This window comes from Papio anubis, chromosome 1, assembly GCF_008728515.1.
Source record: "Papio anubis isolate 15944 chromosome 1, Panubis1.0, whole genome shotgun sequence".
Classification (NCBI taxonomy): Eukaryota; Metazoa; Chordata; class Mammalia; order Primates; family Cercopithecidae; genus Papio; species Papio anubis.
Genome location: NC_044976.1, coordinates 134606399 through 134626509, shown reverse-complemented (window position 1 = coordinate 134626509; position 20111 = coordinate 134606399). Strand labels below are relative to the sequence as shown.

The 20111-nt window shown below is 36.9% G+C and overlaps 1 protein-coding gene across 20 annotated transcripts in view; it reads right to left on the bottom strand.

Moving 5' to 3' along the window:
• The window catches only part of CDC42BPA (CDC42 binding protein kinase alpha), a 324270-nt gene that overhangs the window by 256882 nt on the left and 47277 nt on the right, over positions 1-20111 (bottom strand). For 19 of the 20 annotated variants that reach the window (XM_031655209.1, XM_021926575.2, XM_031655222.1 and 16 more), the window contains exon 2: positions 8383-8474. In XM_031655209.1, the coding sequence (XP_031511069.1) occupies positions 8383-8474 (92 nt within the window). Of the gene's footprint in view, positions 1-8382; positions 8475-20111 lie in introns of those variants that run through there. The other variant, XM_031655207.1, reaches the window with a different exon arrangement.

Sequence of the window (20111 nt, the reverse complement as noted above, 5' to 3'; positions counted from 1 at the left end):
CTGCTGACTAAAGATTTCTTGGGCACGGAATTGCCATTGGGCACCAGCAATACCCAGGGAGTATGCCGTGGGCCTTAAGGTCTGAGGCTACTTGCTTCAAGTGAGATCCAGCACATTCCCAGTTGTGGTGGCCACCGAGAAAGACTCCTTCTGTTAGAGAAAAGCAGAGGGAAATGTAAAGGGAACTTTGTCTTGCTTTCAGGTATCACAGTGGGGCAGAGCAAAAGGCAGGCTTTTCAGATCCCCAAGTCCAGCCTCTTGGACACCATTTCTGGACTGGCTCTGGGCCAGAGGAAAGCCCACTGCCTAAAGGGTGAGTCCCAGGCCTGGCAACATTCACCACAAGCTGACGGAAGAGCTTTTGGGCTTTAAGTGAACACTGGCGGTGTGGCCTGGCAGAACCGCTCATGGACCAGTCATGGTGCTGGCCACAGAGAGGGGCTCCTCCTCTACATGTGGAAAGGGGAGAGAAGAGCGGGAAGGACTTTTTGTATTGTGGTTTGAATGACAGCACAGTCACAGTAAAACAAAACATCAGGCAGAATGCTAAGGTTTTGCTATGCTGGGCTTCAGGTCTGACCCAGCACAGTCCCAGTGATGGTGGCCACAGGGGTACTTGTATCACCAAATCCCCAGAGTTCCAGGTGGCTCAGCACAGAGAGAAAGACTCCATATGTTTGGGAGAAAGTAAAGGAAAAGAGTAAGAGTTTTTGCCTGGTAATCCAGAGAATTCTTTTGGATCTTATCCAAGACCACCAAGGCAATACCTATACAAGACTGCAAAAACCACCGTGTTACTGGCCTTTGGGCCCAAGTCCCTTCAAATACCTGGAATGCCTTCCCAAGAAAGACAAGTACAAACAAGACCAGACTGCAAAGTCTACAATAAATACCTAACTCTTCGATGTCCAGACACCAAAAAACATCTAAAAGCATCAACACTATCCACAAAAACCTAACCTCATCAAATGAACTAAATAAGGCATCAGGGATCAATCCTGGAGAAAACAAAGACACATGACATTTCAGACACAGAACTCAAAATAGCTATTTTGGGCCAAGCAGGGTGGCTCACACTTGTAATCCCAGCACTGTGGGAGGCTGAGGCGGGTGGATCACTTGAGGTCAGAAGTTCGAGACCAGCCTGGCCAACATAGTGAAACCCCATCTCTACTAAAAATACAAAAATTAGCCAGGGGTGGTGGTAGGTGCCTGTAATCCCAGCTACTCAGGAGGCTGATGTGGAAGAACCCGGGAGGCAGAGGTTGCAGTGAGCCAAGATCACGTCACTGCACTTTAGCCTGGGCAACAGAGCGAAACTTTGTCTCAAAACAAAATTTGGCCAGGTGCGGTGGCTCATGCCTGTAATCCCAGCACTTTGGGAGGCCAAGCAGGCAGATCATTTGAAGTCAAAGACCAGCCTGGCCAACACGGTGAAACTCCATCTCTATTTAAAAAAAAAAATACAAAAAGTAGCCAGGCATGATGGTCCATGCCTGTAATCCTAGCTACTCAGGAGGCTGAGGCAGGAGAAGGGCTTGTAGTGAGCTGGAGGTTGTAGTGAGGCGGAGGTTGTAGTGAGCTGAGATGGCACCACTGCACTCCAGCCTGGGCAACAGAGTGAGACCCCATCTTAAAAAACAATAGCTATTTTGAGGAAACTCAAAGAAATTCAAGATAACACAGAGAAGGAATTCAGGATTCTATAAGACAAATTTCACAAACAGATTAAAATAATTAAAAAGGGGGCCAGGTGTAGTGGCTCACGCCTATAATCCCAACACTTTGGGAGGCCAAGGCAGGCAGATCACCTGACGTCAGGAGTTCAAGACCAGCCTGGCCAACACTGTAAAACCTCATCTCTATTAAAAATACAAAAATTAGCTGAGCGTGGTACGCACCTGTAGTCCCAGCTACTTGGGAGGCTGAGACAGGAGAATTGCTTGAACTCAGGAGATGGAGGCCGTAGTGAGCCAAGATCACACCACTGCACTCCAACCTGAGTGACAGAATGCGACTCCATCTCAAAATAAATAAATAAACAAAAAAATAATAATTTTTAAAAATCAAGCAGAAATTCTAGAGTTGAAAATCGCAACTGACATGTTAAAGAATGCATCAGTCTCTTAATAGCAGAATTGATCAAGCAGAAGCAAGAATTACTGAGCTTGAAAATGGGCTATTTGAAAATACACAGAGGTGACAGAAGAAAAAAGAATGAAAAGCAATGAAGCACATGTATAAGATCTAGGAAACAGTCTCAAAGGGGTAAATCTAAGAGCTATCGACCTTAAAGAGAAGGTAGAGAAAATAGGAGTAGAAAGTTTATTAAAGGGATAATGAGAGTACTTTCCAAATCTAGAGAAAGATATTAATATTCAAGTACAGCACAGTTCGTTAAGTACTAGCTAGAGCAATTAAACAAAAGAACAAAAGGATGCCCAAATTGGAAAGAAAGAAGTCAAATTACCCTTGTTTGAAGATGATATGGTCTTATATTTTGGAAAACCTAAAGACTCCACACATACACACACACAAAATCTTATTCAAACTGATAAACAAATTCAGTAAAGTTGCAGGATACAAAATCAACATAGAAAAATCAGTAGCATTTCTCTATGCCAATGATGAACAACCTGAAAAAGAATTCAAAAAAGTAATCCCATGTACAATAGCCACAACTAATATTAAATACCTAGAAATTAAATCAGGCAAAGAAGTAAAAGATGTCTACAGTGAAAACTATAGAACACAAATGCTATGGTCAAATGGTATAAGAATAAAATGCTACTGTTTATTTGTCCCCTACAAAAATGTAAAAATCCATCAAGTTACGTATGTGTATTTTTTAATTGAAGTATATAAACATATATATGTGAGGTATGTGCACACACGCACACACACCTCAATATACTGATGAAACACTGATGAAAGAAATTGAAGAGGACACAAAAAACTGAAAAGATATTCAATGCTCATGGGTTAGAAGAATCAATACTGTTAAAATATCCATACTGCCAAAGCAATCTACAGATTCAATGCAATCCCTGTCAAAATATTAATGACATTCTTCACAGAAATAGAAAAAATAATCCTAAAATTTATATGGAATTACAAAAGACCCAGAATAGCCAAAGCTATCCCAAGCAAAAAGAATGAAACTGGAGGAGTTATATTATCTGACTTCAAATTATACTACAGAGCTACAGTAACCAAACCAGCATGGTACTGATACAAAAACAGACACATAGATTAATGAAACTGAATAAAGAACCCAGAAGGAAATCTACATACCTACAGTGAACTAATTTTCAACAGCGGTGCCAAGAATGTTAGGGAAAACACAGTTTCTTTAATAAACGGTGCTGGAAAAACTGGATATCCATATGCAGAAGAAGGAAATTTGATCCCTATCTCTCACCTTATATCAAAAACAAATCAAAATGGATTAAAGACTTAAGTCTAATACCTCAAAGTATAAAACTACTAAAAGAAAACATTGATGAAAATCTCCAGGACACTGGTCTGCACAAAAATTTCTTAAAACACAGGCAACCAAAGCAAAAAATGGACAAATAAGATGACATCAAGTTAAAAAGTTTCTGCACAGCAAAGGAAACAATCAACAAAGTGAAGAGACAAGTCACAGAATGGGAGGAAGTATTTGCAAACTACTCATTTGACAAGGGATTAATAACCAGAATATACAAGGAATTCAAACAACTCTATAGGAAACAATCTGATAATCCAGTTTTTAAAATGGGCTAAAGATTTTGATAAAAAAGACATACAGATGGCAAACAGGCATATAAAAAAAGTGCTCAACATCACTGATCACCAGAGAAATGCAAATTAAAACTACAATGAGGTATCGTCTCACCCCAGTTAAAATGACTTTTATCCACAAGTCAGGCAGTAACAAATGCTACTGAGGATGTGGAAAAAGAGGAGGAAATGGGGATGATTAATGAGTACAAAAAAAACAGAATGACGAAGACCTAGTATTTGGTAGCACAACAGGGGCACTGTAGTCAATAATAATTTAATTGTCCATTCTGAAATAACTAAAAGAGTACAACTGGATTTTTTGTAACACAAAGGACCAATAATAATTGTCCATTTTGAAATAACTAAGTACAACTGGATTTTCTGTAACACAAAGGATAAAGGCTTGAATGCCTGAATGTCCATTCTGAAATAACGTGGGTATCCAATTTTCCATGATGCAATTATTAAGCATTGCATGTCTGTACCAGAATATCTCATATACTCCATAAATACATAAACTATGTACCCACAAAAATTAAAAAATAAATAAATAAGGCCAGGCATGGTGGCTCACGCCTGTTAATCCCAGCACTTTGGGAGGTCAACATGGGTGCATCACCTGAGTCAGGAGTTCGAGACCAGCCTGGCCAACAAGGTGAAACCGCATGTCTACTAAAAATATAAAAATTAGCCAGGCGTGGTAGCAGGCACTTGTAATCCCAGCTACTCGGGAGGCTGAGGCAGGAGAATCACTTGAACCCGGGTGGTGGAGGTTGCAGTGAGCCAAGATTGCACCATTTCACTCCAGCCTGGGTGACAAGAGCAAAACTCCATCTCAAATAAAAAAATAGAAAATAAAAAAAGAATGCTATGGTCAAATGGCATAAGAATAAAATGCCATTTCTTGTTTTGTACCCTAAAAAAATGTAAAAATCCATCAAGTTGTATGTGTGTATATTTTTTAAAACTGATGTGTATGTGTATACCACAATATACTTCAATTTTTTTTAATTTTAGAACCTCAAAAAAATATTTTTTCAGACAAATAAAATCAGAAAATTTGTCATCAGCAGACCTACATTGAAGAAATACTAAAGGGGGCCAGGCACAGTGCCTCACAACTATAATCCCAGCACTTTGGGAGGCTGAGGCAGGAGCACTGCTTGAGCCTTGGAGTTTGAAACCAGCCTGGGCAATGTAGTAAAATCCCATCACTACAAGAAAATTTACAAATTAGCCAAGCATGCTGGTGCACATCTATAGTCTTAGCTACCCAGGATGCTGAGGTAGGAGGATCACTTGGGCCCAGGAATTCAAGGCTGCAGTGAGCTATGATCATACCACTGCACTGCAGCCAGAGAGACAAAGCAAAACTTTGTCTCTAAATATAAAACAGAAATATTAAAGGGAATGTTTAAGTCAAAAGGAAAATGATCCCAAAGGGAAGTACATGAATGTGAAGAGCAGAGAAAATATAAATATGTGGGTAAACCTACATAAATAGGTACAATATATATATTGGGGTTTCAAATATACATGGAACTAAAATACATGACAGCAATGACCAAAAAAAAAAAAGGTAGAAATTGGGTAAATGGGAATTGGCAAAATATAAATTTACCAAGGATACGTGTGGTAATCACCAGGGGAACCCATAAAAGAAGATAAAATTGGGAGGTATAATTTAAAATATTCCATTAATCCAAGAAAAAGCAAGAAATGAGAGAAAAATAACACAAAATGAGCAAAACAAATATAAAACAAAAATCTAATTATATTCTACTGAACAGGAAACATACCACATGTTTATAGAAAGCTAAAACTAAAAGGACAGAGTAAGATATTTAATGAAAATACTAATAAAAAAGAGTTGGAGTAGTTCTACTAATATCAGATTAAGGAAAATTTAAATCAAAAAACACTAGAGATAATGGGAACACTCTATAATGATGAATGAGTTAATCACCAGGAAGATATAATAACTGTACATATGTTATCAGCAAAAACTGAACGAAATGAAGAAATCCTCTCTCAGGAAATGACAGATCAAACTGAAAAAAACAGAAAGTAAGGATGTTGAAGATTTAAACAAGATTTTGAACTTGACCTTTACAGAACACTGCACAGCAAATTTCAAAGGATTCCAATCACATAGAGTATGTGTTCTAACCACTTTTAAATTACATTATAATAATAACTCAATTAAAAAAACAAACTAGAAAATTTTCTAAATGTTTAGAAATTTTTTTAATGGACTTTAAATTCATAGATCAAAAAATAGAGATTTAAAATCACACTGTATTTTAAGCAAAAAATATATACATATATATGACATATCAAAATATGTCTGCTATAGCTAAAAATATATAGCCTTAACCACAGATTTGAAAAGAAGGGCTAGATATCAATGCTATTTCAAAAAATCAGAAAAACAATAGCAAGTTAAAACCAAAGAAAATATTATAAAGTGCAGAAATTAAAGAACCAGAAAACTACAATAACAAAACTACAATAACAAAATTCAAAAGGCCAAAAGTTAATTCACGGAAAAGATAATAAACTGATAAACCCCTAGCAAGAAAAGTTTTAAGACAGAAATGATCAATACAGTAATAACTTTTAAAACTTAGATGAAATGGATAAACCTAGCAAAACCTAGCAAAACTAATACATATATACAAGTCATTTTATTTCCATTAAAGAAATTAAACATATTATTTAAAACATTTTCACTAGCAACCTCTGGTCTCAGAGGCTTCACCAGTTAAGTCTTGTAAGCATATGAGGAAAAAAATAACAACAATCTTCACTAACTCTTCTGGAGAGCAGTAAAGGGGGGAACATTTCCCTCTTCTTGTAAGACCAGCAAAACCAAGATATCAAAATCTGATCAGAACATTCGAAGTAGGAAAATTACAGGCCAATTTATCTGAAGAACATAGGTGCAAAGATCCTAACAACACAGAAAAAGCACATGAAGTCCATTGGTACATACAAAGGGGTAACATATCACAAGCCAATTGGGCTTATTTTAGGAATGCAAAGATTGTTTAACATGTGAAAATATAACAGCATAATTCAACACATTAATAAAGTAAAGGAGAAAAACCATGAATGTCCCAAAAGATGCAGACAAAGTATTAATAAAATTCAACAAAATTCCTAATTTGAAAAGTATAACAAGGTATAAGATCAATAAAATTAAATTATACTTCTAACTACTACCAAGAAAACAATTAGGAAATGAAATTTCACAAACAATTCTAATTAAAATAATATCAAGAATATCACATATCCAGGAATAAATCTGCTGAAAGATGTGGTCTTCTATACTGAATGAACACTACCAAACAGTATTGAGAGAAATTTATAAAGCCCTAAATAAATGGAAGAATATACCATGTCTATGGATTAGCTAATTCAGTAGTATTAAGATGCCAATTAACTGCAAACTGATCTCCAGTTTCAATACAAACTTAACCCAAATTCCTAGAAAAGACAGAGAGAGAGTGTGTGTGTGTGTATGTGTGCGCGTACATGTGTGTGTATTTTTTTTTTTTTTTTTTTTGAGACGGGGTCTTTGCCCTGTCACCCAGGCAGGAGTGCAGTGGCCGGATCTCAGCTCACTGCAAGCTCCGCCTCCCCGGTTCACGCCATTCTCCTGCCTCAGCCTCCCGTGTAGCTGGAACTACCTGCGCCCGCCACCTCGACCGCCACCTCGCCCGGCTAGTTTTTTGTATTTTTTAGTAGAGACGGGGTTTCACCTTGTTAGCCAGGATGGTCTCCATCTCCTGACCTCGTGATCCACCCGTCTTGGCCTCCCAAGGTGCTGGGATTACAGGCTTGAGCCACCGTGCCCAGCCGTGTATGTGTATCTCTACGAGTGAGTAGAAACTGAAAAACTGATTCTAAAATACTATGAAAATATCCTCTAGGAGGCCAAGGCAGGCAGATCACTTGAAGTCAGGAATTCAAGACCAGCCTGACCAACACAGCGAAACCCCGACTTGACTAAAAATACAAAAAGTAGCTGGGCCTGATGGCGGATGCCTATAATCCCAGCTACTCAGGAGGCTAAGGCAGGAGAATCACTCGAAGCCGGGAGGTGCAGGTTGCAGTGAGCCGAGATCACGCCACTGCACTCCAGCCTGGGCAACAGCGGGAGACTCCATCTCAAAAATAAACACATACATACATACACAAAATAAAATACTATGAAAATATCAGGGGAGGAGAGATGGGAGAGGGGTAGAAAAAGGAAGTCGGAGTTATACACACTACCAGGTATCAAGATTCCTTATATACTAGAATAAGACAAATAAATAGACCAACAGAACGAAAGAGTCTAGAAACACACTCATATTTACATTGACATATGAAGTACATATGAAAACATGATCTTAAAAAAAAATTCCAAGTAGAAATATTTCATTCAACACTTTATTTTCTGAGCAATTGTATCAATCACAACAGCACAATCAATCACATCAATCACAACTTAACAAATATTGTTTAACAAGTAACAAGTAACAATACTTGTTAATTTCTCTCACAACTGTGTTCAACAGCTACCAAAACAATTAGCAGACCTTCTATCAAATCTTAATCTCTTACCTCCCCAAAAGCTCCTCGACCAATCACCTTTAATATTTCAAAGTCTTCTCTATGTAATCGCATTTGTTTCACTTTAGAAGTAAATGGTTTAGCTGAAATGAAAGAGCAATATCAATTATTTTCTTAATAAAATGTGATGCAAATTAGATATAAATAATGGTGTTTCTTAGTTACACAAAAATTCAAATTATTATTTAAGAATTGTCAAAATATTTAAAAATTCCGAACTATATGAGAATAAACAAATTTGATTTCCCTAAGAAAACAATATATTTTCTTTTATTTCTTACATATGAATTACATTTTTGGTGAGAAATGTATGTTTAAACTCCAAATAACGTATGAAAGAATGCAAAGCAAGGGGGATGTAAAAATGAGACCAGTTTTAACATTCTATCAGCATTAAATATATATTTAACACAAATGTATAAAAAATAAAAGCAGATTTCACAGCACCAGAGAGCTCTTCAGCAATTCCCACCAAGTAAATTCATATTTCTTTCACATTCATTTGTTCTTTCAAAATGCTTCAGCAAACGTCTACAGTATACAAAGCATGGTGGCAATGACTGGAGTTTTTAAAAAGTTGATTATGGATATGATACTTTCCTTCAAGAAGCTCTTAGTCTTCATTCAAGAAAGACAAGTATGCATATATGCAGACACAAAATTTAATAATGTGATAAAGTTTTAAGTGCTTCAGAATTAGTGAGAACACTAATTATGTGGATACTAATGCTTCACACAAAGGAGATAACAGATAAATTGAACCTTGAGAACTAAATAGAATCTTGCTCCTTTGCCTGGGTTTGACTGTGTAGATACTCCAGGCAAGAGGGAACAATATAAGCAAATGAAGACAGGCAAGGAAGTGAATTTGGGGTGTTAATGGTAAATAATCCATGGTAAAGAATTGTGAGAAGAAATGCAAAGAAATAAGAGCTAGAAAATGGAAAATGCTTTGAATCTCATTAAAGGAAATTAGATGCAATCTTATTAATATTTTAACTGGTAAATTAAAATTTGCTAATGATTAGAGCGATTATATATTCTGCTGCCTGTAAGAGAAGTTTAGACGTGTCTCCTTTCCTCTCCTCGGGTCTGTCTTTCACAAAAAGGAATTGATATGATTAAAGGATCATAATACATGGATGTAGCTGTCTTCTCCTCTCTTCCTTCCATGGAGACAGAGTGTGATAAGATCAAAGATATGTATTTGAGCATTAGGGGAGTGAAACAGATAGGTCATACAGTTTGCTCTGATCTAGAAGTATGCATTTAGCCCTAACTAGCTTCGAAAACGGGTATTCCGCACTGCTTAGTCAAGTCTACTAGAGATTTCTGTATTCGTGTTTTGTAAGGAAAGGAAAGACAGAGAGGATTTCCATGTGGAATTCACATAACAGTGAAGAGAAAGAGAAAAAAATTAGCTGAACGTGATGGCACACGCCTGTAGTCCTTAGCTACTCAGTAGGCTAAGGCAGAAGGATAACTTGAGCCCAGGTATTCGAGGCTGCAATGAGTCATGATCATACCACTGCACTCCAGCCTGGGCAAAATAGCAAGATCTGGTCTTTTAAAAAGCAGTAATAACAGAATTAATAATAACAAAATTCTATTTGCAATAGCATTCAAAAGAATAAAGTACTTAAGGATAAATTTAACCAACGAGGTGAAAGACTTGTACACTGGAAACTACAAAATATTGCTAATAAAAATTAAAGAAGACTTAAATAAATGAAAAGACATCCAGTATTCTGGATTGGAAGAAGACTTAATATTGTTAATATGACAATATTACCCAAAGCAATCCACAGATTCAAAGCAATCTGTATCAAAATTACAATGGCATTACAGAAATAGAAAAATTCATCCTAAAATTCATATGGAGAGAGAGAAAAGACAACCCATAGAATGGGAAAAGTATTTGCAAATCATGTATCTACTAAGGAATTAATACCAGAATATATAAAGAACTCCTACAAGTCAACGACAAAAAACCCCAATTCAAAAATGGGCAAAAGTTTTAATAAACATTTCTCCAAAGAAGATAAATAAAAATGAAAAAAGAATGAGTTTATGTCCTTTGCAGGGACATGGATGAAACTGGAAGCCATCAGTCTCAACAAACTAACACAGGAACAGAAAACCAAATACCACATGTTCTCACTCATAAGTGGGAGATGAACAATGAGAACACATGGACACAGGGAGGGGAACAACACACACCATGGCCTGTCAGGGGGTGGGGTCCAAGGGGAAGGAAAGCATTAGATAAATAACTAATGTGTTGCTTAAAACACAGATGATGGGTTGATGGGTGTAGCAAACCACCATGGCACATGTATACGTTATGTAACATACCTGCATGTCCTGCACATGTATCCCAGAACTTAAAGTAAAATAATATATACATGTGGTGAAGATATTAAAAAATGGCCAATACACATATGAAAAGATACTCAACATCACTAATCATTAGGGAAGTGCAAACCAAAATCACAATGAGATACCACTTCACAACCTCTACAATAGTTGTAATTTTTAAATTAATTAAATAAAACAAAAAATAACAAGTGATGAGGATGTGGAGAAACTGGAACCCTCATACATTGTTAGAGGGGATATAAAATGTTACAGCTGCTTTGTAAAACAGTTGGGTAGTTCCTCAAAAAGCTAAACATAGATTTACCAACATATCCCAGCAATTCCATTCCTACGTACCCAAGAGAATCAAAAGAGATTCAAACAGATTATCTGTACAATTATGTTCATGGCAGCATTATTCACAGTAGCCAAAAGGTAGAAATTATCCAAATGTCCATCAACAGATGAAGAGATAAACAAAATTTCCCTCCCCTTGGATCCCACCCCCTGACAGGCCCTGGTGTGTGTTGTTCCCCTCCCTGTGTCCACGTGTTCTCATTGTTCATCTACCACTTATGAGTGAGAACATGTGGTATTTGGTTTGTGTAGCTCACAAACACACACACACACAACAGTATGTTAAGCAGCTTTAAAATGAAGTTAAGGTATGATACATGCCATAATGTGGATGAATCTTGAAAACATGCTAAGTAAAATAAGCCAGGCATTAAAAGGCAAATATTTCACTTATATGAAATATCTAGAATAGGCAAATTCATAGAGACAGAAAGTAGATTAGAGGTTACTAAAGGCTGGGGGACAGGAGAATGAAAAGTCAGGGCTTAATGGTTACAGAATTTCTTTGGATAATGAAAACGTTTTAGAGACAGATAGTGATGGTCATTACATAACATTATAAATATAAATTAATGCCACTGAATTGTACATGTAAAAGTGGTCAAAATGGCAAATTTTGTTATTTTACCACAATTTTTAAAAATTAGTAAGATATCAAAACCACTGAATTGTACACTTCAAACAGGTGAATTGTTTGGTATGTCAATCACGTCAGTAAAGCTGTTTTAAAACAAAATAGGAAGATGCTGGGCACAGTGGCTCATGCCTGTAATCCCAACACTGTAAGAAGCCAAGGCAGGTGAATCACCTGAGGTCAGAAGTTCGAGACCAGCCTGGTCAACATGGTAAAACCCTGTCTCTACTAAAAATACAAAAATTAGCTGGGCGTGGTAGTGCGTGCCTGTAATCCCAGGTACTTGGGAGGCTGAGGTAGGAGAATCACTAGAACCCGGCAGGTGGAGGTTGCAGTGAGCCAAGATTATGCCACTGCACTCCAGCCTAGGCAATAGAGTGAGACTCTGTTTCAAATTAAAGAAGGAAGAAACCCTTTTTAAAAATTACACACAACTTTGACAAGGTGGGTGAAACCTTTTTTAAAAAAATTACACACAAGTTTGACAAGGTGGGTGATACATACAGGCCTATTAGAACTAAAAATGGGGCCGGGCGTGGTTGTTCATACCTGTAATCCCAACACTTTGGGAGGCCAAAGCAGGCGGATTGCTTGAGTTCAGGAATTCAAGACCAGCCTGAGCAACATGGCAAAACTCTGTCTCTACAAAAATACAAATATAAAAATGGGCCAGACACGGTGGCTTGTGCCTACAGTCCCAGCTGCTTATGAGACTGAAATGGGAGGGCCACTTTAGCCCAGGAGACGAAGGCTGCAGTAAGCCTAGATGGCGCCACTACACTCCAACCTGGGCAACAGAGTGAAACCCTGTCACAAAAAAAAAAAAAAAAAAAAGAACTAAAAATGGGAGCCTGACTATCCCCCCAAATAATTATAACACCAACCTTCTATACTTAAAAGAAGCTTTGATTTCTACTATATCACAAAATCACAAAACAAAGGTATCCTTAAACCGAAACCTAGTTCCCCTACTCAGGCTAAATCAGAAATTCAGGAAAAGTGTGCTGTAGAGCTGACATTTCAGGTAAATTATACCTACTGATTATTCTAATTTGGGGTAAATATGAACATGGAACAATAAATATTAAAAAATATTAAGTGTCTATAGAGGGGTATATAGTTATCTTGTCATATGATGATACCCTAAGTAGTATGAAGAAAATGAACCAAAACAATGCTAAGGGTTATAAAAATCATTACTGAGTACTGCATTCATAATGTCTGAGATAGTTTAAAAGATGCCTTAACAAGTTACAGCTGAGAGTTCAGAAATTCAATGATAGAACCAAAAGAATCATGTATCAGTTACCTGAATATTTCTTATTTCTATACTGCATTTGAAAAAAAAACTGATTATACATTCAACTTATTCCCGAAAAAAGTTCATTAGCAATATTTAACAAAGTGCTTTTATACAAAGATATATTCTAAAAAATTATATCCACCAAAACGTCCATTTCAAGCACACTGTATGATTAAAATAATTTTGAATATAAAAGACAAATTGCAAAAGACTTTATATTCATTACAACAATTGAAAAAGATAATAATCACTACACTACTACCCTTGACAAAAATCAAGGACATATAAGGGACCAATCAGATCTGTTGTACTGGTAGATAAATGACATGCTATTCTGAATATGCTGTCAGTGTTATTTCACAAAGTACTACGTCATCTCATGATAACAATACCTTTACTTTCTTCAGTGCTGTACACTTAAATGACTTCACTTGTGGCACACACTTTCTGAGGTATCTGCCACATCGCCTCTTTTTCTGAAAATCTCCCCCTCAGTTCTCAGGGGTGGGCCAAGTGCATATTGTGAGGCCCCATTTAACTAGTCAGAGCTAACTGAACCAATATGGAAACCTGACCTAAGCTGGGGGACAATTTAAAACCTAACTCAGCGTCAGTCCGCAGATGACTACAAGAATTAACATACAAACTCAGCAAGTGTTGAGGCAAACATCATACTATGACGCTAAAAGCGAAAGAGAAAATCAGTTCCACATAATGAAAGAGAAAAACAAAGCAGATGCATACAGAAAGGCAAAGACAATGAGTAAAGGAAGTGTTCTGACAGTTTCCTTATTCCTGGGGTTCTGGTGATTCTTGACATTTGACTGCATCCCTGCCTTGTATTCCCCGAACAACCCTGAATCTTACACTAAATAATTGGTTTTCAGCTCACAACCAGACACAGTGAGCTGCCAAACTAATACATAATTTAGTTATCATAAAATCTATAAGGTACATATTATTAACCCTCATTAATATAATAAAGCCTAAAGATAGTATGTGACTTGCTGGCCTAAAGTTGACTAGTAAGTCACAGTACTACTATGTACTGTGAGCTAGCTCACAGTAGCTAGCTCAGGGAAGGACACACCAACTTACAAGTAATAGCTTAGAAGTAGTAGTTTTACGTAAATTATGACAACTTGTCCAAACTTCATGAATGTGATATAAAAATAAATAAATAAAATAGAATCCTTGAATCATTGTCTTAATGTACTCTATTTTTAAAAGTACTTCTTGGCAAAAAAAAAAAAACAACTGGTACTAAGAACAAACTTTCTGTGTGATAATAATAATCTCAGCAGGCATTATTTTATTGGGAGCCATCTAGGCCAAGTACCATACCAAGAACTTCCCATTTTACAGGAAAAAAAAAAGAGAAAGGTTTAGAAAGATAATATAAATTCCTGAATATTACATACCTAGTAAGTGGCAAAGACAGGATTAAAACTCAGATCTATCAGGCTCCAAAAATCTTTCCAATATAACAAGTTGCCTCTTTATTCCCAAAAAGTTTGTAATAAACACAGATGCTGAAATTCAGACATTCAAAAATGAAATAATTCTAAATTAAATTAAAAAATCTCTTTGAAACTGAAAAGAACAAAGTATGTTTCTATCTGAGTTCCTAAAACACTGCCTGGGGTTCATTGTATACTGTTTAATGAACAGATAAATGAGTAATTCTAGAAGAAAAAGAACTCAAAGTTCTAATACAAAATGTCTGGTATACCTTGCAAGGTACATCTTTCTTCCTGCTCTATGTAGCCCAAGATCCAAAAACAGAGTCTCCTTCAATTCTCCCATCCAACCTCCTTCCTACCTACAACTACTGGCCAGGTGGTAGGAACATAGATTGCAAGCCACTAGTGATAGCTACAATGGTGTAAGAAGGAAAGTGTCCAATAGAAAGAGAGAGTGGAAAGGCGGAGGCATAAGTGAGAAGAAAAAATGAGAAATAAAGACAGAGTCTGAAGGAGTAAAATAAGAGGCCTGGAAGAGAACAGAGAGTGCTGGAGCAAGAGATTTTAACCTTCCCTTCACCCATTATTTTCCTTCTTCCCTTTCTTCTCGAATTTCTCCAGTAGGTTTCCATTCTACCATTTTTCCTCTCTCTTATGTGCAGTGGAATAACATAAGAATCTGGAACCAACAGTAGGGCAGGGAAAGAGAATAATAATCCATGCAAAAGGGAGACTAGAAGAGAATAGGGAAGAATGAGAAAAGAGGAGTTAATAAAGTCACGTTAAAATTATTATCAATTATGTCAGGCTCTGTGTCTAAATTCTGTAAATAAAATACACTATGTACTTTTAAATTGATATATAGTAAAATATTATGAAATATACTGTGACTATACATTAATGAGTTAAAATATACAAAGAACAAAGTTACAGGTGGTATATTTCTGAGACTTTTTACAATCACAGACGCATGAAGGTAAAAACAGTATTATTCACCTTTAAGCACCAGTATCTTTCATATTAAAATTTTTTAACAGATTGTTTTGTTTTGTTTTTTTTGAGACAGAGTCTCGATCTGTTGCCCAGGCTGGAGTGCAGTGGTATGATCTCAGCTTACTGCAACCTCCGCCTCCAGGGTTCAAGCAATTTTCATGCCTCAGTCTCTTAAGTAGCTGGAATTACAGGTGCACGCCACCATGCCCAGCTAATTTCTGTATTTTTAGTAGAGACGGGGTTTCACCATGTTGGCCAGGCAGATCTTGAACTCCTGACCTCAGGTGATCTGCCTGCCTTGGCCTCCCAAAGTGCTGGGGTTACAGGCATAGGCCACCGCACCTAGCCTGAGTTATTATTAAACAAAGTTTCAAAACAGTCCTTGTGCATTTTTGAAACTATGTTGTCTTGACAACATAGCAAGCAGTAACACAGACCCACACATACACAAATACACATAGAAATGCTGAATAAACAGACAACCATGAGAAATTTTAAATATACAATCAAACTAATGAAGGAGAGAAGAAAGGAAGAGAAATCCCCAAGAATTAGAAATAAAGAAAAATAAACAAAACTTTAAACACAGGAATAGATGCTGCAAAAGCAGAAGTCCTGGACACAGGCGCTAACAGGTAGATCCACAAGGAACGAAGGTATCACTGGTGGCTTAACAGAGGTGGAGGACTGGAATGATTACCTCTCATTAAAACCAGGACCCTTTCTCCATGTCAGGGAATAATAAAAATTCTGATTCTTGGTCCAGTGAAGCAACCTAGGGTGTTGGCAGGGGGCAGCATAAGGGGAAAACATGAGGGATTGGAGTCTGAATCCATACTGCCCATGTGGTAAAGAAATCCTTTGCTAAAAAATATTAAATCTAGTCCCTATCCCACAGAAGCAAAAGCATTCAGAGGGAATAGAACTCATCCCAGAAAAATCTACCTCAGTCAAAAGTGAGCTCACAATTTAAAAAAAAAAATTAAACTAAATGAGGAAATAGAACACCAAAATGGGGAAAGTTGGCAATCAAAACAAATGGGAAGATCAGTACCCCCAAGAACTCAAGAGAATAATACAATCTGAAAAATATCGTAAAGTGGGTAACAATGATTCAAGAAATAGAAGAAATACAAATGATAATGAAAGAACAGTGATTTGAAAATTAACCAAGTAAAACTTCAAGAAATGAAAAACACTGCCACTGAAATGTAATGATATATTAACATGTGCATATAGGACAAAATAATGAATTTTTAAGTCACCAATTTACTTCTCTATGCTGTTTTAAGTACTCAAACTTTTAAAAAAAATACTCTGAAGCAATAATTCAAAAACAGGGGAAAGTTCAGAGGGAGAATCATACACTCCTTCAAGAATACAGTTTAAGGCTATGAATTCCTCCCATGAAAAAGCACATTTACCTCAAATTTTATATATCATGTAAAATGTTGCTAGATGCCTCATAAACTTTGACTAAGAAATAACATTCTAAACAATACTAAGAATATAGCCATGTACTCTGGCACTTATTAAGTATAAATTTAAACTAAATTATATACAATCACAGAAAATATCACGGTTAAAAAATTGGCCTTTTAAGTCACAGGATACCCTGAGAATGTTAATTCTCACATCCACAATCCCAGCATCAAGAAACTCTACCTCCTATGACACACTAGAGGAACAATAAGGAATTAAGATAGTGTTCTAATTACTGGGTGAACTATAACTATACTACACAGATTTTAAAATATAACTCACCTGAACATTAATCTAACACATTCCCATTACTGCAATAAACTTGCAACTTTAATCACAAAGAGTTAATGAAGGTAACAAAGCAGCTACAGATTTTTAACAATTTTCATGAAATCACTTTTGGCTAGGTGCAGTGGCTCATGCCTGTAATTCTAGCACCTTGTGAGGTGGAGGCGGGCAGATCACTTGAGGTCAGGAGTTTAAGACCAGCCTGGCTAACATGGTGAAACCCCATCTCTACGAAAAACACAAAAACTAGCCAGGCGTAGTGGCACACACCTGTAATCCCAGCTACTTGGGAGGCTGAGGCAAGAGAATCACTGGAACCTGGGAGGTGAGGCTGCAGAGAGCCAAGATCGTGTCACTGCACTCCAGCCTGGATGACAGAGCAGGACTCTGTCTCAAACAAACAAGCCAATCACTTTCTCACACAGAAAAGCTAAAATATTGTAGTTTATATAATTTTTTTAATGATTACACCTGCATGGTATTTATTGGCCTCCAACCAATTGGAAATTTATTTCAACCCAGGTTCTCTTAAGTCTTCGTTATTTGTGTGTCACTCCAGAGAAAGTTAATTTATATCAATTTACACTGTAGTGGTCATGATCAGGGAAAATGATATTTTTCCACTAACTACAAGTCACTGAAGAGGCACTTCAGAACTTTTCTTTTATGCCCACTATACAAGACAAACCTTGCTGACATCTCACTATCTCGAGAATCAATTTTTTTTTTTCTTTGAGACGGAGTCTCGCTCTGCACCCAGGCTGCAGTGCAATGGTATCATCTTGGCTCACTGCAATCTCCGCCTCCCAGGTTCACGTGATTCTCTTGCCTCAGCTTCCTGAGTAGCCAAGTAGCTGGGATTACATGCGCCCACCACCATGCCCGGCTAATTTTTGTATTTTTAGTAGAGACAAGGTTTCACCATGTTGGCCAGGCTGGTCTCGAACTCCTGACCTCAGGTGATCCACCCACCTCAACCTCCCGAAGTGCTGGGACTACAGGCATGAGCCACCATGCCCAGCGGAGAACCAAAATTTAAATGAAGTATCCAGGAGTGGCCTAAAGAATGAGTGTAATCCGGATGGATCTTAGTCTAAATTTATGCCCTGCTCTTTAGTAAAGTATAGTAACTCCAGATGTATGTTCCACAGATGCAATAACTTCTATTCTTTGGTCAGTGCAGAATATAATTTATACTTCCTGAAAGCAACTTTGTCTATTCATGAAGATAGCTGCTTTTTATTTGTCTTTGTCTATTTTGAATATATAATCCACAGGTTTACAGACTTTTGCAATGAATACATTTCAACTTTTATTTCATCAGCAAACATTTGAAAAGATGTTATTTCACAGGCTATTTTAAATTCCTTGTTGGTCAAGTTAATAGTAGTGGGCAATTTTCTTATAGAAAGCAATTCCAAACACAATGAGCAGATGCTTGTGAGCTCCAATCAATAAGCTATATGCCTTGTCCTTTTCCCTGTATCTGAGCATCATGTACTGCTTTATTGTCCATGTCCCTCAGGCAACAGACACAAGGGATTACTGGAAAGAAAAAGATTACAAGATCAGATTTGTCATTCCCCAACTCCAAAATGCCAAAACATTTCAATGGCTATGTTTTCAAATAAGATTTATATCCTACAATATCCTTGAGGTTTTCTTACTAGAATGAAACATACATTTTAGGAGAGTTAGTTGGAGTGGAGAGAAACAAGCAAGTCACAGGATTTTCAAAAAGTATAACAATTCAGTTAAGAGTATACATTAATTAATGTTGCCCTAAGTTTTATCAGTTTTTAATTTTTTTTAATTTCAAGGGAAGAGGCTTTAACATGAGAAATAAAATATATGCCAGTCCATTATCTACATATTCTTCATCTTGGCCATGAGGTCTTCCAAGCTTTCCAGAATCTTCCCGTTACCTCAGTGACAGAATCGTCTTGCTTTTTCGGAATTGTATATGCCACTGTAATTCCTTCAGCTAAGTCTGGAACTGGACCTTCAGCTAAACCCGGAATTTTCCAATTCCTCTCTGAAACCTCAGATAGCAACTCAATACCCCACTCAGTATCTTCATGGATTCTCTCTTCCTCTTCTTGTATAACCTCATTTGGGCAGTGCTGCTACCTTTTTCTTACATTCTTTCTGCAATTTCTGTCATAATAAAAAATTATTAACTGATATAATTAGAACCTCCCATCTATTTGAACTTGGGTATATTATCCTCTAGACCCTAGCTTCTCTTTTGCCCTGAAACAAGAAATACTAATACATAATTAACACTTATAAACATTCAGGAGACAAGAAAATGCCTAATAATATCCCAACAAAAATGGCATCTCTTAAACAGAAAAAGAAAAAAAAAAACCTCAAGAATTCAGGGGGTTAAGTCTGCTTTGTTCACTATTTTAAACCCTGTTACTTTGTAAGTCACTTAAATGAGTATTTTATGTGGCAGACTACCTAGTTACCTAACAACTAATCTTCCCTTCTTCCTCATTGACAGACCCTATTTCTGGGTAGTGGCAATTTGTTTTACCCCAGAAGATGAATTATAATTGGTATATGCCAGTCATGGTAAGTCCTTTCCCCTTTTCCATTGTTTGGTCAGGCATCTGTGTGAAACTTGCTTTATATTATTTTGACCAATAATAGAAAGGGCCTGAGAGCTTCTAGGAAGGGTCTTTTCTCTAATGGGTAAGAACAAGGAGCCCTTTCTCGAATGCTCTCTCTCTACTCTAGATATTACCACGATGATATGCTCTTTTAGGAGCTGGCCTTGCAACCATAAAAGGGAAAACAGAAGAGCTTCAGAGACCTGGCAATCTAACACTTTGAC